Raw genomic sequence first — 26,108 nt, forward strand, 5'->3', positions numbered from 1 at the left:
CTGACAAAACCAGCTGTACTGGGCCGTTTTCTTTTCCTATGGTATATGATACTTATCATTCCCAGTAACACAAAAGGGAAAAAGTACAAATGCTATTCCCTGTCTTGTATAACCGAGTCCCTCTTATGTGTAGATTTTTACCCTTTATAAGAATATTTGCTAAGTACTCTGTTTTTTTTGGGGGGGGGGGTCACCCAGTCTTCGTAAGTGGATATAAGGGGTTTTTGTCTTTGTTGTGTGATACGCTCATCAAGTGTGTCTAGAAGGGTCGGTGAATGTTGACGAAATGATTGAACTGTCAAAGCCAGACGTCTCCGCCGCGTGGTCCATTCATGTCGGCCCGCGGTCTGACAGGAACAGGTGACACGGTCCTCCACACGTCACCGGCAGACGGGCTCGCGCTGGTGACGGGAAAACTCCACATCGCGAGGCGTAGTGTCGAGAGAGAGTCTTCGCTACTCCCTCGTGTCGTGTGCTGTAAGTAAAGTCACTGTCTTTTAAAGTAAGTTTTTTTTCCATTTTCCATGTAAACACGCCCAAATATTGCGTATTTATTTAAAAGAGTACTGATTGATAGTTAAGATGATGTTAACATGAATGCGTAGATGATAATCATCAAATGCTGCTGCAAGTGCGGACGCACACATGTACCCCGACGTGCTGATGTTGATAATACCAGAGGGTTCATGCAAGATGACAAATGTTTTTCGGTACATTATGCAACCCATAGCTGTATAGTTTCGCGCTTGGATACGTTTGCATAGTGTATTTTTCTGGATTTCGTTTCGGTTTCTGATCATTTACTCTAAAATGTACCCATGCAAAGGCCCGGGCCATGCACATGTAGCGCTCGTTTGCCTGGGCGTCTTTTCGCCCATTTTGTACGTTCTTATACATTTGGTTTCCAAGCTGGTGTTTCATAAGGCCGTGTTGTGGGGTGCAGTCATCAGAGTGCGGAGCCAGCCCTGTCAGCATGTACGGTCTGTACCTGGACGCCATCCACAAATACCTGAAGGCAACGTATGGAGATGATGTCTGGAAGGTGATTTTGCACTTATGATATAAAGAAATAAAATCTAAGATTTCACTCGCCTCAGCACCTTTGACATTCAATCTCTCTTTTTAATTTATTTTGAGGGTATGTGATACTTTATGCCGTTTCCCAAGTCTTTGTCGTTTTAATGTAAGTTCTTTATCTTCAAGTATTAGTCATAATCGCTATATATATTTAAGCTGTGTCTCTACCCTTTCTTCCGCCAACGGTCCCTATATGATAATGGTAGCTAAAAAGATACACCATGTTCCCGTGCCATCCACAGCTTGTGCGGCACCGTGCTGGTATCAAGGTGTGGAGCTTCCACCGCGGGCAGACCTACTCGGACCAGTACATCTTACGGATAGCGCGAGTCGCCAGCGACCTGATCGGCAAGCCACAGGTAACAGTTACCGGTAGCAACATTTCTACGGGTAGCCATAATGTACGGCTCCATATCTGTCAACGAAACAATGCTATTATCCAAAAGGTGTATTTAGTCAGAATGTAATATACATTCTATACTGAAAACATTCTTTTGTGAAGCCTGTACTTCAGAAGCTTTGCAAATTGATAGAAGCTTCTTTGTTCCTCAGAGCAGTCTAAATATATTTTCAAACTTCTAGTGCTGGAGTACAGTATGAAGGTACATTTATAAGGGCAACCGATGTTCTCCGCGTATACATGCTCGGTGAGGGGCCCATACGGCCCCGCGCGCCTGGCTGCATGCCTTGGCCAGTAATGTTGTGATGTCTTACATGATCGATGAAACATCCCCCTGAAGCTAAATTGGTAAGCTCCCCGCTTTAGGAGACGTTACTGAATGAGTTTGGAGCCAACTTGGTGTCGGTATATGTTGACAACGGGATGGAGAAGACCCTGAGGACCCTGGCCCGCCACGTCAGGGGTTTCATCGACGAACTGGACAACCTTCACGAGCAGGCTCGATACACTTTCCCGAAGATCAAACCTCCGAGCTTCGTCTGTAAGGTAATAATGCCATGTATAGAGCAAAGCCAACTTCCCTGTCTGACCGTTTTCTTTGTGGTATATGTTAAAAGACGAAGTGTCCGTTTAAACCGAAAGAGATTTCCATAGCACCCATATACATGATTGTGTATATGTATGCAAACACTTTAATTCACGCGTATTCTGGGTGATGGCGCGCGAGGTGTCTATACATTTTGTATTAACATTCATTGAGGCATCGTATGACGTGTATTTGCTGTACAGACAAGTTAGATGAAGAAGAATTGTGAATTTCCAGGAGGAGAGTAGCGAAGGGCTGACGATCCGGTACTACAGCCGACGGCGTGGACTTCTGCCACTGGTGCAGGGCATTCTGGGATCCATTATCAAATGTTCCTTCGAAGTCGAGGTCGAGTTCCAGGTAATGACATTCATATGTTAACACAGTCAATAGTAACTGATTTTTCTCTTACGGGCTATAGGGGTGTTTCACTCTATTGACGTGCAAGAATAAAGAAATCAGATGAACGGGTGACATTTAAGACGGGACGTACACGTAATGTCCATCAGCTGCACATGCAAGGCTAGCCTAAATCAAAACTGTCATAGACAATGGATATTTCAGCTTGTAGATTACGTATGGTGAGACATGAACAGGACTACTTACGACGCAGTCACATTCCTCAAAGGTATTTGTAGATCATATACGATCAGTTTCAAGGTTTTCAATTGACAGAACCAATTAAAAAACTGCCGACTTTTCTGTAACAAAACAGCTGAATTTTGTAGAACCTGGTACGTATGCACGAATATCCCAGGATTATTACCGATCCCCCGAGTAACCTATTTTATGATCGTACGGCGACCGTACCCAGGGCCCAGGCCCAAGTTCATACAAATCCTTTCTGCACATGACCTGCATGTAGACCCTCACGTCCACGGAGAACAGCGCCACCTACTTCCGCATGCAGTTCGACAACCACTGGTACACCTCGCTGGTCCAGAGACACCGCAGCCTCGCGGCGCCGGACTTCGGGCCCATCCCGGCACGCAGCTTCCTCAGCCTCTTCCCGTTCTTCATTCTCTTCCGGTCCGACATGGAGATATACATGGTCGGGGACGGAATCGGTAGGAAACGTCAGCAATTGTTGCTTTTAGAAAAATAAACTTTTAGCGCAAAGCGTGTATGGATACATTTTTGAAAACGGTGATCGCGAACCATTCGTCTCCTTTCTCTGCACTACTTGTTTTATAACAAATGAAGCAAAACATCTATCTATTAGTTAATAGATTAATGGAGCGGCCATGTTCCTTCCCCCACAGACCGCATGTTACCTGACATCCTGTCAGAGATGCTGAACGACACGTTCAGTATGGTCAGACCTCAGATGGAGTTCACCTGGAAAAACGTAAGGCTCCGGAACAGAGATACTTCCAGGACTGAATGATGTAGATAAAATTACTACATTCCCTCATTGTTTCACATTAATACTGCGATTTTTTCTGTCTTGTTGACTGAATAATCTTTATCTTGTTGACTGAATAATATTTATCGTCATTAAGATAATCCGGCACCCATCGTGCATCTTTGAGCTGGTGTCCGATCACCCGGTCAGACAGGACGCAGACGGCCACTCGGAAACGGCGTCTCGTGACATCGCCAGGAAAAACTCCTGCGAAAGCAAAGATGGCGACGAGGGACAGTTCCAAAGACCAACGAACACACCTTCGGAAAGTGGGCAAGAGGTGACGGATAACAATGTACAAGGTTAGGGAACATTGCCCTTTCATTGACTACACTACACTATATGAAGGTATGGTCGTCTGTAACGAGGTATGTGTATGAACCGACTAGCTTCACACTCTCTTTCTACTAGAGGCTCCGACCGCTGATTCCACAGATTTATTGCCCCACGAATGCCATTGACAAAAAAAATTACAGCTTGCATCATATTCCATGTCGTAATGTGGTATCAAGAGTTACACAAACTGGAAAGGGGCAGGGCCCTAGGAAGACACATTCAGACCGATGTGTGGGCATCGCACATTAATTACACCTCTCCAGAAGACGTACACATCATTAAGGAATTCGAATGTAATAGTATAGCATGTATATGACAGCATTATATGAAGATATGAAGGAAGTGAAGTATAGCTTCTACTACAGTGTAAGAATCCCATGACACAAACTGAGATAACGTTTCTCTGCTACACCTCTGCTGAACCCGCAGACGAAGCCCTGGAGAGCACGATCCCGGCAGATCCCAGCGCGGTTGTGAAGGAGGCCATGAAGGAGCTGAACCTGGAGGCAGCAGAAGTGCCCAACGACCCTCAGCTGATGGCCTACCAGCTCGTCAAGGATGACCCTAAAGACTTGAGTACGCCTGCTGTTAAAATATCATTTTCCACTTCTCTTGTCTGAACTGTCTTTATAATTTTCTGTGAGAATCAACCCTACGTCAATTAATAACATTTTCTGTTAGAATCAACCCTACGCAATAAATGGGTGACATACATGTCGGGAAAAACTCGTACATTCTTGGGTAAGAAAGAGTTTCTAAACTTACAAACTTTACATGTTTTGTTCCGATATATACACGTATGGTTTGAAGATCTTTTTAAACTTCCTGTAACATTAATTGTTTACAATTTCCTTTACAGACAAAAAGGAGATGAAAGACATCGCGGCATCTGACGTCAAGCCGATCCCGGTTGATGCGAAGGAAGGTGTTCTGGGACTGCAGATGAGTCAGATTGCTGCTGCAGACCAACAGCCGTTAGGTCAGTGGCGCCTTGATGCTCCAAACATGACGTCTTCAACTATGTTTGCTTTTGGTACTAGTTAGGGACAACGTCATATACGTCGATTGACCGTTGTATACACTACTTCATCTGTCTTCATACGGAAAAGGCTGTCATACATGTAAACCCTTGTCGGCAGTTGGTTCTCTTTGAGCCTACTGGAAAAGTCTATGGCACCAAAATCGCACGAGGACCTATGACGGGTGTGAAAATTGCACCATTCTAGCCTACCGCTGCTTGATGTCCTTGCGTCTAATCCTTATGAAGACCCTGGGAGTGAGATGATACCAGTAACGTCTTTGATTTCCTTACTCCAGACGCACAGGCCATCATGCAGGCTATAGAGGAGGGGGAAGCGGCGGAGGACCCGGTGACGATCTCTCACAGGTTCCTCAGTCTCCGCGGGCAGATGAAACACATCCCTGACTGGAACTCAGTCATCTTCCTCTGTACGCCTGTGTGAGTATTGTTACATGTACTGTCGGACATGGGGGTATTTACTGTCGGACATGGGGGTATTGTTTTGGGAGGCTGAGCGGTGGGTCTGTGTATCTACCGTGGATGACAGCCTTTTAACTTTAGTGCACTCTCATTTACATTATTGCCCTTTTGTTTATCCTTAGAATGACCGACATGGAGGACATGAGGGGCAATGGTCTCTTCCTGAACGACTACAGCATGCATGACCTCAGTAGGGACATGGTCGTCAATGGGATGAACAAAAATGTGGAGGAAAAACTGGCCTTGACTAAGGTAATCAGAATGTATACTCCGCAGTATCATTTTACCAGTGGCCAAAAGCACTGTGGTATGTTTAATGTGATTCACCAGATTGTACATTATTTTTCTACATGTACCAGTCTGTTATAAGCCATGTGGACAAAAATACAATCGATGAATTTTCCCCATCTCCAACAAAAGTATTATTCATTTAATATGTATAACGCTGGCATGTCGACAAAAAAACTGTCAAGTGTCAACATACAATAGCAATGGCATGGATGTAATTCAACTTAACAAATAATGTTCATTATGTATATAAAGGAGGTGAAAACGACAGATCAACTCGAGGAGAATCTGAAGAAACTGGAGAAGGCGAAACAGAAGACGGACCAGCTGCTGTATGGGATGATCCCCAAGCAGGTGGCAGAGTGTCTGAAACAGGGCAAGCCGGCACTCAACACCTGCGAGGTGAGACATTGTCTGCTGAACTGTAACCAGTGAATTGTACGACAATGTATGTATCTCCTGTTTTGTTACTGCACTGTGGCTGCCTGACTTTCGACATATAGGAAAGAAGGTGTTCATAATCTGATCATGGATCAAATTAAAATTAATTGCAAACGTTGTCATTCTTTGTATATATGGTAGCTGACGAAACGCCCTTGAATACTTTCATCCACTTTGTAGATGGTTGTGTAACAACATTCCTTATTCATAACCAAAGGTGTTTTACAAGCCGACGTTCCTCTTGGCAATACTGACTGGTTCTACTAAGCATTGCAGCTAGTTGTCTCTGTTGTGTTATGAATGACGTCCCAAATAACGTACATTTTGCCACATGTATGTGCATACAGTCAAACAGTAATACAATCCTGTCAAACAAACGCCAACAAAATGACTAAGAACTAACACCATTGGACTCGCCCTACTCCGTGGAGTGGCTGTCAACACAATACAATCCTGTCAAACAGTGATACAAAAGATTAAGCAATTATCATACATAGTTGCCCCTTTGAAACATCGGCCTGTACAACTCCTTTTCTTGTGAATTTAAAAACCTTGTACAGCTGATAACGATTTTGCTATTTCCCAGACGTTTGAGAGCGTGACCGTTCTCTTCTGCGATGTGTTCGGTTTCTCCACCATCTGCACCCACCTGACCCCCATGCAAGTCGTCAAGCTGTTAAACGACCTGTACACTGTGTTCGACAACCTTGTGGACAAGTATGACACCTACAAGGTACGTAAGTGTGCTAACCCAAATGAGGTTCGATCCTCACAATGGCTATCCGTTGGTTGGATGACCAATAAATTGATAAGAAATCAGAGATCTCAGACTTTTTCCTGGAAGTATGCAATCCTAGGCCTCCGCTTCTTGACTAAGACTAGGTGTAAAAGGGTCGATCGGTGTAGCCAGCTGCCGCCGCGCCGCGTGCCTGGCCGAGGTGTGTCAGGCCGAGGGGCGGTTATATTGGCATTATAGATACAGATGCTTGTCGGCTCCCTCCAAGATTCTAATACCTTTCACACCTTCCTGTCAATCTTCCCCGCACACGTGCTGTCAATCTACCCTGTCTGGACAGACACACAAACCCACAGCTCAGACACTTAAATTGACTTGTAGGGACAGTTTTAATTGGATTGCTTTTAATGAAGGATAGTGTTGAGAAATCCGTCATTCATGTGATCCGATGTAGCTACCCTTCTAAAACGCAACCATAACAGATACCATTGTTTCCATCTCAGGTAGAAACGGTTGGCGATGACTACATGCTTGTTTCCGGAGCGCCGGTACGCATCAATGACCACGCCGAGCGCATGTGTGAGATGTCTATGGACATGCTGGTAGCAGCTAAAAATATCATCGACCCTGTCACTAATGAACAGATCGCCATTAGGATCGGTGGGTAAAAGTTTGAACATCATTAACACAATACTAGTACGATGTCGTAATGTATGCTGTCACGACGTCCGGTACATATATGTGAGAGAAGGATTCATAAAATTTTCCGTTCATTTCATTTGCCTCACAGGTATGCACACCGGCACTGTTGTGGCCGGGGTGGTGGGGATCAAGGTCCCGCGGTACTGTCTGTTCGGGGATACTGTGAACGTGGCGTCCAGGATGGAGACCACAGGAAAGGTAATGTAGTATAAAACTGATGTTTTAAATACCCGTACCCACACTTCACCGCATAACGATACGAAGACACAAGGGGCCAGTGTGGTCAAGTAAGAAACGCAACCACAGTATTCTTTGCTGCTGAAACTCACGTGAGGTAACTATGATAAAAGCTGATAACTATGATATGTAAGGAACTGTCATTTTTTCGATGTCAAGATCATGTTTTTGGGTGGGAAAGCCTTTAGTTCACAAACAACGCATCTGTTTATAGAGATATCCTGGTTTCTCCACAGGGGAACTACATTCACCTGAGTCAGACTACACGGGAAGAGATTACGCACCTTCCTTATATCGTGGTGGAGAGGGGCGTGGTCACCATTAAGGTAATCAGAGACTCTATTTGCATGGCTTCATTATCTTTAAAAAGATAATTTTGAAAAAAAAAACAAGTCCGGAGTAGAAAAATAATTAGTAGGTTTTGCTATCGCAAACCTCCCTAGACCATGAGCAGCTAGATCTAGAAATAAAATTGGTCGGGCCTAATGGCATGCAGCAGACTGTTGTTCCCTCAAAGTGAAGAGACAGTACGTGGCAACTCAAGACTTCGTGTAGGAGGTTTTATGTCCCAGAATCATATTGGTAAACATCCAACTCGGTGCTCTTAAAATGGAAGCAACACGTTATGGTGGTACTATTTCAGGGAAAAGGTAAAATGAAGACCTACTGGCTACTAGGTCGATCGAACAACGAGGAGACGTTGTATAGTTCACCATCAGGCACAGACTACACCATATCCCGGACATCTTCACTCCAGGACAAGACTTGTCCAGCTGCAGTCAAAACCACAACTTCTCTGGAGGAAGCTGAAGATGAGGTATGATAATCACCAGAGACCAGAACTGTCATTTAAAACTATGTCTGGATATTGTCATCTTTTCCATACATTTTCAGAATATTACATTGTAGCATTTAAAAACTATATGTGTAGCTATAGTGTAAATATAAGTTTTATAAATGGTACAAATGTTGATAGAATGGTGCTGTATTCACTGCAGGCTGAGGTAAAGGTGAAAGAGATTCATGGCAACACTCTGACTAAGGACTGGAAGGCATCAGATGCCCAAAGCACCTTCCAGGAGATAGTGGACTCAGGCAAGCTGTCCAGCCCTACAGCCCTGGAGGATCTCCGCTGGGGGGCATGTAGTTCAACCACAAACACCACCGAATACACCAGGGCGGACTGTCAACCGTCAAGCAATATCTGTAACCTACAGTAACTACATGCATGATCACCTCCTCTGTCTAGTTATCGTGCAAGTCATGGTGACTGTGTATCAATCATCATGCATGATGTACATAAATACATGAACCATACTTTCATACATTGTACTGCCAAGTATACAATCAAGTATTTGGGAGCCAGTCACATACGTTCTATGAATGCAAACTGAATGTGTTCTTAGAATAGTGCATGTCTTTTGCACATTACAGCTGTTTTGTTATGAACAAGGCTGTCTTAGATTCTTCTATCTTGGACTTGGTTCTGTCACCGCCTGCTTGAAAACCCTACAAGTTTAAAATCTACGAGCTATGATGAATGTGACTCTGTCATTACATATGTATGTAATACTTAAGTCAATCCAAATTGTTGACAGATTCTGATGTGATTCTTCTTATATTTGTTTTAATCCTTTTACCACATGTTTGTACAATGTTACTGATCAAGTGATTTGTGTTAAAAATAACATCTTCGGTTCAAGTATGAAAACTGGTGTGTTGAACATGTAAAGTGATATTGTGCGAGAAAAAAGCTTTTGCCTGTAACTTAGAACAACAGCAACAATGTGTTCTTTATGAATACTATCATGGAGGTAGAGTCTTTTTGTACCTCCATGATACTAGTATGTAACCTTATGCATACTGTAGAATTCCACAGAAAGCAAACATGACATACATGTATCATTGAGTACATGTAACTCCGGAAGGCTATTTTCTGCAAACTCACCTCCAGTAAACATGGGTGGAGTGCTGTATCAAACAAAGTGTAGTTGTTTGTTTAAATAAGTATGTGACATGTAAAACAATAGAGTGATACAATGTATACATGCATGTATGTGTCTTCTTGAAAAGTCTAGTATCTGTACAGTATTGCGTTTCTCTAGACAAAAGGGCATTGTACAAAATAATGTAATATTCGGTATACACAGCTAAGTCATATGCTGTCCTTCTTGTTCTATAGCGTGTTCTGTAGGTGAATGCTGGTCCTCATCTTCAGGGCTAGCCAGTCTAGCTGAAGCCGTGCCTGTCACATTGCTCTCCACGCTCATGGCTGATAGTCGCCCACTGCGGTGTGTGCCTGACTCACTGTCTTCACAGTTGGTTTCTGACAGTTGTCCTGACTTCCATATTGGGGATGAACCACTCTCCTCCCGTCCGCTGTTTTGGTCTTTCGTATAGTCAAACAGGGGTCGCTGTAAGGGAGGATAAAAAGAAAAACAATAAAGATTGCACAGAAACTTGACAACAGTTGAATCACACAAAGTTTTTTCAAAAAGTGTCAAAATCTCTGTATCCCAAGAGTGGCTTAGGTTTTCAACATTTTGTGAACCTTCCTAAATGTGTGATAGTCACTCAAATGCTGCTGTTACACTAAGCCAGTCTATTGTTAGCAAGAAATCGTGCCTGAAGTTGACCATACAGGCAAATATAATACAGTGCTGTATTACCAGCATGACACACAAGTAAAACATCAAGGGTGAAGGAAAAAAAAGGGTGGAGAAAAATGGTTGTCAAATGATTTCCAAAGTCAAATAAATAATAGATGAGATGAGGGTACCCTTGTCTTGGTGGGAAGGTTTTGAGGCCAATGAGTGGTACGATACTGAGTGCTTCAACATTCAACATTATTATGTGTGTGAAGTAAATATCATATTTTGTAAATCAAGATTCCTATTACAAAGTACATATAATATTTTTGAAATAAAATTGATATCTCCAATAGCATTAGACATAACCTAAAAGTTACTGTAGATTTGTCTAGATGAAGTTTGCATGCAGTATTAAAGAGAGCATGCATCCAATCATAAAAGTTTAGATGTACAACAGTGGCAACTATCATACCTGATTCGTACTCCCCATCCCATCCTTTAAAATGTTCAGCTTATCAACTGTGCGCATCACCAAGTTCTTCACCTGGGGGTGCAAACAGCAAAGAATTACAGGTAGAAAAATACTATCTTCAGCCACAGCTATTCAGTTGCTTGATTTGGGGAGATAATTCATGATAAATATAGAAAATGTGCATGACATTGTACTGAAGACAGAACTCTAGATTGGTAAACATTAAGCAAGGCCAACAAGTATTTTTAAAAAAATGCAGAGGTGCATTTGTTGACGGTGGGTTTCTTAAGAGTTTTAAACACAAGCTAGATGCTATCTGACCTTTGACCTGTGGAAGAGCTTGATGTTGTCCCTGATGTTCCCAGAAATGCTGTTCAACTGCTGAATCACCTGCACAAGGTCATCCTGAACACAGAGGTCAACAGGATCACTTAAACACACAATTGGAATCATTATAATCATACACAAAGGTGTCCTGTCTCTCCTGTGAAAATAATCACTTAGTGCATGTAGTTCTATACATTGTACAAAACTTTATATCTATACAAAGCATTGAAAAATTATCTATTTTCATAGTGTCTTCTTTGTATGACTATTATGCTACAGAACTATTTCAACTGCGACTTCACAACATTGCGAGAATACCATTTTTCTTTGTAACGTTACATGTAACCATTACCGCAAATTAGAACCACTGTTATAAAGTAAATGAATTTATAGTACTTTTGATGCCAATTAATGTGGGTACCAAACATTTCATTCATTCTTTATTTCAGGTAAAAACCCATATAACACATGTGCAATACATCATTAAAATAATACAAAAACTCTACAGACATAAAACAAGAAGAAATCTAAGCCTAATAAATGGTAGGTCTTCCGAAAGAATGAATTCCTGTAAAAGGCATCGGAATATATAAAATTTAAAAGGTAAACGTGAGCACACTCACTCTGCTTCCATACATGTAGTGCACAACTAGTGTTTCACCACCTACCCGCTGACTGGTGGGTAGAGGTTCATTCCCCACCACCATGTCTATCAGGTGTACCAGGCTGCTGAGTAGATAGTACGCCTCTCTGTCGTTCTCAAAGCTCCGGCCGCCATCGTCGCTCTCCTGGCTGCTGTTCTGAGACTCCCGCTCTAACGACACCAGGACCAGGATATTCTTCATCTGGCAGTCTGGCAGGAGTGGTGTCAACTCTGTCAACTGTGGAAATAAACAACAATGTAGTATTACAGTGTAGTCTGTGTAGTATTCACTTACAATATTATAGATTTCTGAAAATATCGGTATCATTCAAAGTTGGAGATCATTACTGCAACATCACTTCCGCTTCAATCATGCTTTAAATCAACATGGATAAGACATAAAATAAATAAACTATTCCTCTCAGTATGATTCAGGGGTCAAATTATAGCATATTCTAGACATGCACAATAACATCATTGTTACCCTCAATGAAGTTTATGGTCGATATCATCTCTGTAAACAACAAGTACCTGAAATTTTCCTACAAACCTGGAAATCAGTGTCCATGCTGTCTGTTCCAATCCTCTGCCTGACCTCTGTGGAACCCTCCCTATCCCTGCCTTGCCTGAGCAGCTTCCTCATGATACAAAGGCTCAGTCTTCTCTGTAAGTACCTTGTGAAAGAAAGACTAGCCTCAGAATTATTAAGACCTTCAATTAGCAAGCACCGTTACAGTACTTTTGGTTCAACATGACTTTATTTTCTTTGTGCCAGTCCTATAATACATGTACATGGGGTCTCCAATGACCATATTGACTGAACTGGATATGGTTCCAATTCAATAGTATTTCTTGAAATTTGATGGATTATAATAAATGGAGTGTATAACATACATGTATAAGAAATGAGAACACAGGATGATTTGACAGCTGAAAACTTGCTATTTCTACTTCCTACTGCTCTGCCAAGGAATCTTTATTTTCCTGCTAATTAAGGGGTGTATGTTTTTTTTTCTGTCCCATTGATGGTGAGACCATAATTAGGATAATATCTGTGAGACCTTACCTGCCCCGTTCTGTACATGGCATGTGGCGTGCCAGTGTCAGCAGGTTGTGGTGGTGGGAAGAGAGGTGGGGGAGGGAACTGCACAGTTCTGCAACCTGAGAGGAACATGTGTAATACTGGACTAAGGATACATTACAATAAATACCTATTAGTAACCAACTGGCAGTCAGAAAAGTTACCTTTTCCTTGTGTTATGTAGTGTTGTATTAATGTTGGGTCACAGGAATAATAGCAATAATCAACTCAACATTTAACATTAGGTTAAACCTACTATCTCTGGCCAACTATCCTCTTCAAACCAGTCCAAAATCTCTGCTATGCAGTTCTGGAACTCAAACTGCACCGCTAACCTGGATGGAGCACAACCAAACAGTGGGAAATGTAAAAAAAAAGATGATAATCCTACATGAAAAGGAATTGCTTTTTCCACATACAACATCCCAAAATTCAGATTAGGTCAGAATGATGCATTGATAAGCATATATCATTGTAAAACATTGTTTCCATCCACAGAGGACAACTTACCCTCTCAGCTGCACATCAAGAAGTGTCCGACACAACATATACATCAGGTGCTTCAGGTCCTGCTCAGAGTATATATGGAGTGTGTCACTGCAAAGGAAAGGTATGTTCCATGTAAAGGAGATTAGAAGAAACATTGACATGTAAACATCATAATGACTACTTTCTCCTATGTCTTATTGATTGCCAAAAGTAATAAATGATTGGTATACAATTTATACAACAAATCTCTCTCTTTTTCATATACATGTACCTGCCACAGATACATGTGAAGTCTGAAGAACAGAAAATAATGAGAGTACAAAATAATTACTTACTTTCTGGGAGGAGCATTCAATTTGCTGAGAGTCTGTAGCATATAGATCAGGTTTACGGCAGGAAGTCTTCTGTGTCCCTCCTGACCCCCCCTCGTATCAGATGGTATGTTCCCATTCTGGTTCTCCTTCTCAGCATCATGTAGAGGCAAGCTGGTGAAACAGGTCAAACCGTTAACAGTCATTCCCTGATTTTTTTCTATGGGTGACAAAAGTGCAGGAAAGCAGGAAATCATTCTCTCCATAAGGAGGGAAAGAAGTACATCAGATACACATGTGGGAGGACAGTATGTATAAGTACATGTATGTAGCTGAATAAAAGAACAAGACCAGAACAAATTAGTTAAGACTGATGCTAAATCAAAATATAATCCTATATCCTATACATCCTATATAATCCTATATTAATCCTATATTCAGAAATAATAATTGTAATAATTATAAACAGAATTCAATGTTGAAGTATACGTACAATGCTATTGTTGGAAAAAAACTGGTACAGCATGACACCACCAGGGTTAACTTCTGACACCTGGCCTCACCTGATATCCTCCTCATTGAATGACGGTCTGGCAGAAGTAAGGGGATATAGATCAGGCAGCTGTGCTCCATAGTTGAGCAGTGCTCTGGTGACATCAGCCAGACATGGCAGCCACACTGGGCCGCCATCTTCTTCCAAACTCAAGTTGGACATGAGGATGGATGTGAGAGTCTTGTAGGCAGAGTTGGCAGTGTGTTGGTCCCTACTGATGCACACTTCAAGAAGAGAACCAATATATTCATCATTCAAACTTGAGCATAAACACTTCAAAACACTGTACACTGGACCATGTGTTGTAATAGATCTAAAATGTATTTGTTCAGAACAGACATTTTAAGCTTACTCCCATTGAACCTCTCTAAATGTCATATATATTTAACACATGTAATGTTCATATCATGATATTGTACTGACATGATATGAAAAGCTTATAACAATTTCATAGAAAAAATGGTCACACATAGATATGCCAATTAGAGATATGTGTATTTTGTATTGTGTAACAATATAGCCAACTTATAGATTCTAAATTAATGAATTTGCCATGTAAAGGAAGTTATATGTATATAATTATAGTGAATACAAAATTTGTGGATGTGTTGATGAATTATTGATGATGTATTTCATAACATCGCTAGTGACCTTGACAACTAATTCCTTTTTGATGCGAAACATAATCCTGGTATAGTTGCCAATTACTTAAGTGGCTATTTACATGCAATGTAGCTTGATAATGAAGCAAACGTGGAAAGAGACTTACTGACGAAGAAGAGCCACCTCTGCAGTGGTTCTGGGCACACATCGTATGCATACATGTCCTCTAACGTGCCACTGGTCAGCATGTCCTCCACACAGTCTGGGCTGGTGAGGAGAAGGTGGAGGGGGTCTTCCTGGTCCAGGGGGGGCTCCAGTCCACACGACGCAAGGGTCAGGGACCCAGGGAAGTCAAATAACTAGGGTTGAAAAGACATGTTTTAGGCCCTGAAACCATCCTGCACTGTTGGCAGTATAGATAATAAACTTGTATCAAGTTTTAAGAAGTGAAGGGAAATACCTAATATTTTGCATTAAACATTGTTAAATGAAAATTGATATCACTTTGCTTTTCTATACATGTACATAACTTAGACGTAGTTAGAGCCACAAAATAGCTGGCAATATCAGATTAGATTTAGCAACAAGTCAATTAATTAGGAGGTTTACCATGAAAACCACAAAAATAAAAACACTGTGAGATCTAAAGTATGGTAATAGAACAAGACTGTTGGTTATAAATTGTAACTACCTTGACCCACTGTGCTCACTTCCTCAGCAGTCAGAACAAAGGCTACTGACATGTACAAACTGCAACAAATAAAAGCCAGCTTACCCTGCCCATGTCCTTGGGGTTGAACACAGCTTCCCCAGGATGCATGTCAGGAATCTCCATTTTCTTTAGGTTCCTGTCTCGCACAAACTTTTTGTGCTTTGGGTTCTCTAGCTTCCCCTCTGGAAAGATTATATATGAGCATGAATTGATTGTCTGCACTTCTTACTACTCATCTATACCATCAAAATTCTACATAACAAAACTACTAGTACCTATATATACATCACAGTTCTAGATCAAAGATGCACTGCTCAACGTACAAATTTCTTTTTTGACGTGCAGTCAGGTTTAATTTCAATCACTGCATTTAGGGTATCCACTATCCTCACAATCCCACAACCTTCCCAAGGTCACAAGTAAGGCGACATGAATGACATCATTCCTCACCCTTATCAGAATCGCTGCCCTCTTGTTCCTCCCGTTCCAGATCATCCACCATGCGGCGGAACCCGCCCTGCCGCACGTCTGCCATCAGCTCGTCTGTGACATCACGCAGACGGCGCGGCTCGCGACCAACCTGTTAACGTTCAACACAACCTGTCACTTAACCTTCTCCCTGCTGCCTAAAACCATAATCAGTAGAGACTTGGTAGCCAATAGCCAAAGTGTTGCTTCAGCTAAAGGTTAAAAGAGCACTGAAAATTGCATTCTTAAACTCAATAATACTTATTTTCAACACTGCAGCATTGATACCTAGCTGCAGTGCAAATTAGAACCAGCCAATATTGAAGGTGACAGATGGTTACCAAATTGCAGGCAATATATTGTGTAAAAACTCATTTAGTTGTGAATAGAAAATATTCTACTAATACATTTGTAATTTGCCAACCTGGAGAAGTTTTTCACAACAATACTTACAGTTTTGTTCTGTTCAGCAAGAAGATCATCCAGAGAGAACTTGAAGTTGACATCCCTGGGTACTGGGACCTCCATGGCCGGGCTCATGGGGCTGCATGGGATCTCCTGGCTCTCTGACAGCTTCTGGGGAGTAGATGGTGGGGGTCTCAGACTGGAAACAGGAAATGACATATAATTTATTATATCATAAAACTCTTTTTATGCACACTTAATTGGGCCACATGTATAGTAGGGTGAAAATATTCTACACAAGAATCATAATTATCTAAGAGCAAATATGAAACTGGCAATAATATTATAGTTAATATGAAGACACTACTAGACATATGTTCTTCTGCAATATCAATTAGAGATGGTAATCGTAATGCACAAATATAGATTTCTATAATATGTAAAGGCCTTGAATGTATGTAGTAGTTTGATAAATGGCGTAAATATAAAATGAGCAAATAATAATATTAGCCTTGCAATATTCATGAGCATCTTACCTGGCTGATTGGATATCCTTCAGGTTTGCAACAGGCATAAGGAGAAGGTCGTCATCACTGTCATCACTCTCAAGTCCAAATTCCTCGTCAGAGTCAAAAGCTTTGCTCTCATCCAGACATACATCTTCTGGTTCACTGTCTTCCTGATCACATTTGGCAAGAACGGAATGTTTGACTTTTGAGTCGCCAACTTGTTCCTCCACAGTGGTAAGTGTGGAAAAGAGGTTTCTCTGCAGTTTGGTGTGATCAGCCTGTTGCTTGTCATTATCGACTTCCGGAAGTTCTACATCCTCCCCCTTTCTTAAACTCTCAGTCACAGACAATGGTTTGGTGTCTGTGCCCCCCTCCCCATTCTCCCCTCCCTTGTCTGAGGGGGCAGGAGAATTAGCAGCAGAGGTCTGCGGAGAGAGGCTTGGTGCCTTGATGATCTGTTTTAACTTTGCGATATTCATCTTGATAGAGGAGGCAGTCTTTTCCCCAGCAGGCTGACTACTCCTTGTTGGTGTTGCAGACTGATCGTAAGAATCTTTAGAAGTTTCATCTTCTTGGTCCTGCTTATCTTTAACTGATAACTTCAGCTCCTGGAACAGACTCATCACCCCTCTGGGTTTCTCCTGCGATTCTGTGACCTTGCCAAGTGTCCTTCCAGGCACGATTTCTTCTCCTTTACTTTGGGGTGTTTTTGTGACTTGACATTTACCAGGCCCACTTGGCAGACTTCTATCCAATGGTGAGACATGCCCTTTTTCAAAGGGGTAGAAAGCCCTGATTTTAAGTGGCGTGATGTGATACGTTTCATCACCTCCCATTTGCTCTGGGTGTTCTTGATTTATTTCAGATGTACTTTCTTTTTCTTCCTTTGGGACATCTGTAGCTAATTTCAAAGGTGAAGCCTTGATCTTCTCCTGAAATGCCTTCTTTGATGCCTCCGATATCCTCAAGCTGCCTGCTGGCAACTTCTGCACTTTTAGATAACTGTGGGCTAATGGTCCACTTTCTGCATCTTGTTCCTCAGCAGTCTTGGGCTTGTCTGCTTGGCTGCTACTTCCTTCACCTGATTGACTTTGAAGATTCTCTGTCCCAGGTTCCTCTGTACTTTCTGTGTTTAGATTCTCTGTCAAGGAAGTTTCCTTGGCTTTCTTTGGTAGTGTTTCTGGCTTGATCTTAAACCTTGGTGAGGAAGATAAATTGGCTTTGAACTCCTCTCGTTTGGAGTCACTTATCTTGAATGACACATCAGATTTCTGCTTCTTCTTTGATCCATCTTCTGTTTTGTCCCCACCTGGAAGTATGTTGGCATATACATATAGATATAATTACATCAAGGCAAACGTAGCTTTGTCCAACACAGGGCAACAAATGTTGACTCTTAATAAAGTTTGAGTATTGATGTCTAAATCAACATAAACTTTTAATTCTTTGCACTTTATCCCCCCCACCTCCAAATTTGATTCAAACACTATATTTTCTTGAAATTGAGCCAGGTTATGTACAGACAAAAGAAATACCACATGCCTTCATACTCTAGTCTCCTCTTGGGTAAAGCCTTCTCCTTAGAACCCTGTATTCCCATTCTAGCCATCTCTCCACATGTGTCTGCAGAAGTAAGACCAGATGCCTGTATGTCTTTCTTGGATGAACCTTGCTTTGAGAGAGGCCCGGAGTCTTCTTGTCCATCCTCCTTAGTGTTGCTCCTGGTGGCTGCTTTCTGTCTCTGCCTCTGCTCTTGCCTCTTGAAGGCCTCTAGTATCGGAGAAGTGTCAGTCTGGGGTTCTTTACTTTTTGTAGGAGATGGCTTGGATGCAGTGGATGAATGCTTTGAGGCAGAGGCACTAGCTGAAGCAGGGTTGCTGCCAGAGGAGCTACCCTCCTTGCTGGTGGAGGCCCGTGATGATGACATGGCTCGTCGGGTAGTTGGTGCTCTGTGTACTTGTGTTGCTGATCTTTTCTTACTTTGGGTTGTCACCGCACTACTGGCTGCATTTCTGGCTGCAGATGGAAATAACCAAGACAATTTTTAATAAACCAAGACATTTTAATAAGACATTTAATATGATCGGTATCCTACCATTGTTTTCATGTCTTACATCTTCATGTCTTCATAGGATGAATTTAAATTGGTGTAATATTCAATGTAAGCAGTTCCTACATACTTTTCATTCAAATCTTTAACCAAGACATCTAAAGGGGTTTCCATCAGTATCATTAGCTATAAAAATCTGACATTCAAACATTAATTTTAGCATCAGTGCTACATGTATCATACAACATGCTCCTTCCTGGTTCATGCACATTCATTTGTGAATAATGTCACATACATGTGTAAAATAGGTGAAGTGATGTGATACATTGTAATACATTGAGTATGTGTTTACATAGCTATGTGCTTTTGTCAATGGAAAGGCATGCTGGAGTCCCGTTTGGGCTACATGTGGGTACCTGTTTGTGTGCTCCTCTGAAAGAACTTTGTGATTATCTGGTCACTGGAACATACAGAAAGTACATGTATTGCAAATTTTTAGGAGTATGCAACAGTGATCAAATTATGATGTGGCACATTGAGGGCATATAATTATTTTAGATGTCATATTATCGTGCGCTGTTCAAATCTCTATCATCAGAGATTGTATATGTAACATGATCAATAGGTAAAGGAAGTACATGTAGGTGGCCCCCTAATATTTGATAGAAAGTCTCGATTTATATGGGACACAAGGAAATAAATACCACATAAATTACTTGGACATTAGACGTAGATTTTTCAGTTTTAGTGTTGTAACTTAAGGCACAACCCCCACAAATAAAGACAAAGGAATTAAAATTTGTGATACCAACAATGCCTACGTGTCATTATGCAGCTGCCGATGCAAAAATATTTATGTATGAATGGCAAAGGCCAGGGGGGAGGGGTGAACTATCATAAACGGCAAGCTAGGGTCACAGCAGCTACTGTTGTTTATCATATCATACGCAAACGTCATACGCAAACGTCACGATAAAAGGATCAGTCTAGTTCACGAATACCCTTTGCTTTCCTCCAATCTCTTCCTCTTGGGCATGTTGCCTCCCTGGCCGATATGGATACGTGTTGGAAAGCGCGGCTCTGTTGCTGCTTCGTTTCGCGGGTTTTCTAACCTATGACCTGTACTAAGAAGGCGCCACTATTAAACAGGGGTGACGACATCAGAAAGCTAGTTCTTATCATTTCTATTACGAACTTGTCAATAATCTGTCACTACTTACTAGAGACATCTTTGTAGTAGTATTGATGCGTAAGATGATAACAGGAACGTCGTGGTACAGATGTTATTTTTGATCCATATTCAGTCAAGGACCCCTTGAGACATGTTCTCGTCCAACATGGCAGCGCCCGTTGGCAAATGATGTGTAGGCATGGACTTCAAACAAATATACTAGTAATGCTTAGGCATAGTTAAGAACACATTTGAGTCCATTTTTTAACCCTTCAAGATGCTGGGTTTCCGTGCAAACTTATTGCCTTCTCTTGGGTACAAGACCTTTCTACTTCCTCGTGTAGGCGAAGGCAAACAGCTCCCATGCGTTAGCACCACATGGCTGAGGTGCATCTACAGTGTGACTGGGCAGTGGGAGAAAGACTACTCCAAGGAAACCAGGATAGCCGTGGAGAAACACTGGTATGGAAAACTCTTAAAGGACAGTAAAGAGACTCAAAAGTTTCAATCAGATCGACCGAAGTACTACGTATTACCAATGTTCCCTTACCCCTCAGGAAGGCTGCATATGGGTCATGTTCGTGTTTACACAATAAGTGATACGGTTGCTCGCTTCCAGAGGATGAACGGGTACCAGGTTCTCCATCCTATGGGATGGGACGCATTTGGTCTACCCGCAGAGAATGCAGCCATAGAGAGGGGGCTGCACCCTGATGCCTGGACCAAGAGCAACATTGAGTACATGAGGAAACAGATTGAAAGTCTCTCCCTCAGTTTTGACTGGGAAAAAGAAGTCAGCACCTGTGACCCTAACTACTACAGATGGACACAGTACCTGTTCCTGAAACTGTACGAGTCAGGACTCTGCTATCGTAAAGAAGCCCTGGTGAACTGGGATCCGGTGGACAAAACCGTGCTAGCCAATGAACAGGTAGACGAGAACGGTCGGTCCTGGCGTTCGGGAGCAAAGGTCGAGAAGAAGTATTTGAAGCAGTGGTTCGTCAGGATCACTCATTTTTCCGATTCTCTTCTGAAGGGACTTGAAGAGTTAACAGAGTGGGGGAAGTATGTGAAAGGGATGCAGTCCTGGTGGCTTGGGGAGTGTAACGGATGCTACTATGATTTCAAGCTGGAAGGGCAAGATGTCTCCTCAGACAGTGTGCTGCCAGTTTTCACCACCAGTCCAGAAGCTGTCTTTGGTGTGTCACACATCCTCCTCTCACCTGACCACCACCTGCTGAAAGGAACTCAGGCATTCAGCCAATGGAGTGAAGAAATCACAAGACAGAAAGTGTTTCGTCTTCCCTTGTCAGCAGTGCACCCCTTTACAAACAAACCTGTCCCAGTTTATGTGTCAGCTGAAGCAGAGTTTGAAGAGCACATTGATGCTAAGATGGGAATACCATGTTTGAATGATGTGGACAAAACCTTTGCTGAAAAACATGGACTTGACTTTGAAGTTGTCATCAAACATTCCAGTGATGGCTCAGCCCAAGTGGTAAATTCAGCTGAGTTTACTAACCTAGACAGACAAGCGGCACGTGAAGAGATCACAAGAACTGCTAGAGAAAAGGGATGTGGAGGTCACTGGACAAGTGCAAACCTCCATGACTGGCCCATATCAAGGCAACGTTTTTGGGGTACCCCAATCCCAATTGTTCATTGCCCAACTTGTAAAGAGGTACCAGTACCTTTTGACAGTCTTCCCATAGAGCTTCCTACGGCTGCTAACAGTAAGGGTGGACGTCCCTTAGCTGATGCATCTGAATGGGTAGATACCACATGTCCAAAATGCGGAGGACCAGGAAGGCGAGAAACAGACACTATGGACACGTTTGTTGACTCAGCCTGGTACTTCCTCAGGTTCTGTGATGCACACAACACAGAAGAGCCATGGAGAAAAGAAACAGCTGACAAGCTGATGCCTGTGGATCTCTACATTGGGGGCAAAGAACATGCCGTAATGCACCTGTACTATGCCAGGTTCCTCAGTCATTTTGCCCATCAGCAAGGCATGGTGTCACATAAGGAACCATTCAAAAGACTCCTTGTTCAAGGCATTGTAAAGGGTCCCAGTTACAGGGTAGAATCAACTGGCAGGTACCTAACACCTAAGGAGGTGGACTTGTCTGGTCCTAAGCCAGTTGAGAAGGAGACAGGTGAAAAGCTGACTGTGGAGTTTGAGAAGATGAGCAAGTCCAAACACAATGGTGTAGACCCACAGGAGCTCCTGGACCAGTACGGCATTGACACTGTGAGGCTCTTCATACTCCAGGGGGTCCCTCCGGAGATTGACATTCACTGGAACATCAAAGCCATCAACGGCGTGCTGCGCTGGCAGGGTCGTGTTTGGGCCCTTGTGTCTCGGTTCCTAGAGCTACGAGCAACTTCTTCACCCAGTCAAGAGGCACTCAGCAACAGTGACAAGAAGAAGGAAAGTCAGCTTATAACCAAATCAAACACCTTCATAACTGATATAACTAGGCATTTACATGAAGACTTCAGTCCCAATGCAGCAATCATTGAGTTGATGGGGTTGACAAGCATTCTTAGGAAGGTGCCTGACACAGTGGCTCAGCACAGTGTAGAGTTTGAGAGGATTTTGTGTAGCCTGGTGCTCATGTTGGCCCCTCTGGCACCACACATCTCATCAGAGATGTGGCAAGGCTTGAAGAGTGTCAAACACAAGACAGTCAGTTATGACTGGAGCAAAGATGCCCTCCGACAACCATGGCCTGTAGCTACCAAGGAAGTGGAAACAAACACAGTCATGGTCAAAGTTCTGATCAACAATAGAAAAGTGGGAACAATAGAGGTTGATAGAACTGAAGCAACTGATGCTGAAGCATTAGAGAGATTAGTACAAGAGAGCAGCGTTGGACAGGAAAACTTGAGTAACTTGCAGATAAAAAAGGTGATTTTGTCTCCCAAAGGAAACTTGGTCAATGTCTTAACAGATTGATTGTTTCACCATGCCTTCCAAAACTCAGTCATCAGAAACACTTTTTTACCTGTTAAGAATAATGCTTTCAGTTACATTGTTTCTCTGTAAAGGTCAAAGGTCACCAAGTTCATAATGTGTAATGTTAATTGCTATGTATGTGAGAGAAATTGATGACTATTAATAGAGGGCTTTAGCACTGTACATGTAGCATTGCATCCTTGGAGACAGCAGTGTTGAAGGACAGCCCGGTATTACTAAGTATGTAGTGTATGTGTATCTGCCTACAACCTGCTGCCTACTTACATATCCTACTGTCCAATATTGAAGAGAATTTGTTACAAAGGTCTTGAAGATTATCTTACAAGAATACAATGTGTTTATGTAAAGTTCTTCTCTTGTTGTCATTTTTCCCAACATTTCCCACCAGGCTACACATTTTTATCATAGAGATGATGAATTATCAAGACAGGCTATATAGAGCTACAATGTCCTATAGCTAGTATATCAATGATCTCATTCACTGACTGGGATTTGAAGCAAAAAATTCATTGCCTAGTCATCCAGGACCTTGGTATTTGTGCATGAATCAAAATTAGTCATATAACTTATCTACACAGCGTACGTTTATATCTGATAGAGGAAACAAAACATGTGAGTCTATTAAAACATTGCTCAGGAACAGCACTGTACAAATCCATATTGTACACCCCCCATAATTATAGTGGAATAGCCCAATGTACAGTTCCGTCGAGAAGGCACAGTATCGTCATCTTCGCCATGGTGGACGCGGCAGTTTTGTACGCTGTAGCGGCGGTTTTCGTCGCAGTTTTGCTTTTCCTGGCCGTCAAACTTAGAGGAGGGCAAGAAGAACAGCGTAAGATAACATAGATGCCCACTTTTGTTCTCATTATGTGTGTTTACGGGCTGTGCATGTGTGCCATACTGTATGTTTATGGTGGGGGGGAGGGGGGCGGGTCACAGAAACTTGCGCAACACGTATGCAACCTTTTAAAATAACATAAGAATGAACGTTATATGTACAAATGCAGCCTGCTCTAGACAGGATTTCTACACGCCAATAAAGAAGGATAAAATACACCAAGATTAGGTGTTCTTGTTGGCAATTTTGAGTCCAAACGTTTGCCAAGCCAAGAAGGTTTTACAGACCAAGTAGGTTTAAAAAAAAACTCCTTGGTTGCTTTCCAAGATTATCCATGGTTTGGCATGATATTCTTAACAACATCAACTTCTGCAAGTGTATGTTTGCTGTCCGATGTGCTCCCCTGGTTACTTCTAGGTACAGAATCTGATTGTTTTGGGAGACTGTTACCGTTGTGGGTTTGTCTCTGTCCTTTATTGCTTTGGTTGCATGGTGTGTGCAAGTTCCTTCCTGGGTGGGAGGTGATTAATGATTTGGATTCATAACTGATAGGAAGGTCAGACCCAGCATGTGCGTGTGGGGTGAAAGTTTAAGTGGACAGAAATGGTTCAATACCTGATTAAATTACATCATAGTACCATCCTAGCCTATGTAACCCAAGCTCCGGGGGGCTCTCTACATAGTTCGGGGGCCGGCTGGATGTTGGGCAGCCGGCAAAACGGTGCACACCCCAGTTCTTGCGCGACCGGGGTCCGTGATAGTCCGTTGTAAAAAAGTGACGAAGGGGTTTTGAGGGCCCAAGTTTGATGTGACATTTCTCATAAACTGCCACAAAGTATCATTAAACATTAACATGGCTGAAGAGTGTAAGAAATGGTGATTTTGGGGTGAAAATTTCTTTTGGCTCCGAACCTTACTTCCGGGTATCCTTGCGCGCCAAGTGTAATCCGCCCGTTTGACCTAGATTTCGCTCTGCGCCTTCGTAGGGGTGGATTTGCAACCCCTCGCGCCGTGGACTGTTAAAAAAATTACAGTACTAGAATTTTCTTTATAATTTACTCGGGTATAGTCAAGGCTTGGGTCTTTCTGCCAGCATCAGTCATTTCTGCCGGAAAATTTTTTTCTATGGGATTATCCTACGCGAAAATTCGCAATTTTGGGCATTAATTTTGAAGTGAAAATAATGTTTTTTCCGTTGATTTTACCAAACTTAAAAAGGTTGAAGAAACCAAACTCAGCTGGTCTTGTAGCTGAAGAGATATCCTTTCGTCCCATATACAGTTATTCTCCTTCCGAATTATTCCACGCCAGACACGGTCGCTAAATTTGAGGGTGTGCAGCTTCGAATAGAGACGCCAAATAAACTGGGGTGTGCCCCCAAAAGCGATTTAATCAGGCTAATACAATCCCTGTACAGTTCGAATACACTCAAAACCCACTATGGACTTGAACTCATTGAAGGTCATGAACATTTACAATTTCCAGTTCAGCAAGTGTAATTGTATATATGCTGGCTGATTTGGGCCATGACTATTCCAGCTGCTGCTGATGGCCAGCGGCGTGGTGCGCCGCGCCCCAGGACGGACGTGGAGAGGGCCGCGGGGGCTCCCCGCAGGGTGAGGGGCGCACGGCAGAGACTACAGGCCGCACGACGCATGAACCAACAGGACAGCGAGGGGGGTAAGGTTGACATGCTGTACAGCTCGCAAAATCTTAAAAAATAGTTGTTTTTTTTTGGCGACGCCTTTGGGGCGGAGGCATTTGTGTAAGTACTACGATCGCTTTGAAAGAATTTCAAAAATTAACGAATGCGTTCCCCAGGGAATTAGTTTGGAGGAAACCTTCGGCCATGTGGTTTTTGGATCATGCAGGTAACTTACACGGGGTGCCCACGTGCCACCCATCCAGCCGCCTGGCATGATTAATTACTGGTCATCAGTCTTCTCCCCACACCATGGGCAGAGAGCACAGCTGTCTTTGGCCAAAGACCATATTCAAACAGGTCACAGAGAGAAAAGAAATTATCCGTCCTTTTGGAACCCACAAAAGGTTAAAAAAAAGTCAAAGGAGTAACAACTTCAGACCAGACATAAAATCCAGTCTCTGGTGGAGGATAGAGTGAAGTGGAGGATGGTTTTCAGTTTGGTTCTAGCGGGAACTCGACCAAAGTAAAGTAAGTAAGTATGTCAT

At 42.5% G+C, this 26,108-nt stretch overlaps 4 protein-coding genes across 5 annotated transcripts in view; 3 read left to right on the forward strand and 1 right to left on the reverse strand.

Moving 5' to 3' along the window:
• Window positions 1–842: 842 nt before the first annotated feature.
• On the forward strand, window positions 843–9,207 carry LOC109462971 (soluble guanylate cyclase gcy-31-like). Its single transcript, XM_019759617.1, has 18 exons — window positions 843–1,042; window positions 1,320–1,436; window positions 1,844–2,023; window positions 2,301–2,423; window positions 2,929–3,130; window positions 3,326–3,411; window positions 3,566–3,770; window positions 4,234–4,380; window positions 4,664–4,783; window positions 5,122–5,263; window positions 5,428–5,557; window positions 5,849–5,995; window positions 6,621–6,767; window positions 7,274–7,430; window positions 7,561–7,670; window positions 7,946–8,035; window positions 8,353–8,526; window positions 8,708–9,207. Exons 1-18 carry the CDS (start codon window positions 974–976, stop codon window positions 8,927–8,929), a joined length of 2,568 nt encoding a protein of 855 aa, XP_019615176.1. The 5' UTR covers window positions 843–973; the 3' UTR covers window positions 8,930–9,207.
• A 109-nt stretch (window positions 9,208–9,316) lies between these two features.
• On the reverse strand, window positions 9,317–20,049 carry LOC109462970 (SMC5-SMC6 complex localization factor protein 2-like). 2 transcript variants are annotated; one of them, XM_019759615.1, is made up of 18 exons: window positions 19,925–20,049; window positions 19,340–19,383; window positions 18,416–18,889; window positions 16,901–18,182; window positions 16,413–16,563; window positions 15,942–16,071; window positions 15,555–15,673; window positions 14,946–15,138; window positions 14,187–14,400; window positions 13,648–13,797; window positions 13,334–13,420; window positions 13,080–13,158; window positions 12,809–12,903; window positions 12,293–12,416; window positions 11,768–11,980; window positions 11,094–11,177; window positions 10,773–10,844; window positions 9,317–10,123 (listed from the first exon to the last, which is right to left on the reverse strand). In XM_019759615.1, the coding sequence occupies exons 1-18, from the start codon at window positions 19,957–19,959 to the stop codon at window positions 9,860–9,862; spliced, it is 3,810 nt and encodes a 1,269-aa protein (XP_019615174.1). In that variant the 5' UTR covers window positions 19,960–20,049; the 3' UTR covers window positions 9,317–9,859. The 2 variants fall into 2 exon arrangements, with proteins under 2 accessions (XP_019615174.1, XP_019615175.1); XM_019759616.1 differs by lacking the exon at window positions 19,340–19,383 and having other exon boundaries at window positions 19,925–20,029.
• A 288-nt stretch (window positions 20,050–20,337) lies between these two features.
• Window positions 20,338–23,398, forward strand: LOC109462986 (probable leucine--tRNA ligase, mitochondrial). Its single transcript, XM_019759637.1, has one exon. It carries the CDS (start codon window positions 20,372–20,374, stop codon window positions 23,054–23,056), a length of 2,685 nt encoding a protein of 894 aa, XP_019615196.1. The 5' UTR covers window positions 20,338–20,371; the 3' UTR covers window positions 23,057–23,398.
• A 375-nt stretch (window positions 23,399–23,773) lies between these two features.
• Window positions 23,774–26,108, forward strand: part of LOC109462982 (DDRGK domain-containing protein 1) — a 9,200-nt gene continuing 6,865 nt past the window's right edge. The window contains exons 1-2 of the mRNA XM_019759634.1: window positions 23,774–23,912; window positions 25,458–25,598. Coding sequence (XP_019615193.1) covers window positions 23,816–23,912; window positions 25,458–25,598 — 238 coding nt within the window. The 5' untranslated portion in view covers window positions 23,774–23,815. The remainder of the gene's footprint in view (window positions 23,913–25,457; window positions 25,599–26,108) is intronic.

Source organism: Branchiostoma belcheri, unplaced genomic scaffold (assembly GCF_001625305.1).
Source record: "Branchiostoma belcheri isolate BF01 breed outbred unplaced genomic scaffold, Haploidv18h27 scaffold120, whole genome shotgun sequence".
Classification (NCBI taxonomy): domain Eukaryota; kingdom Metazoa; phylum Chordata; class Leptocardii; order Amphioxiformes; family Branchiostomatidae; genus Branchiostoma; species Branchiostoma belcheri.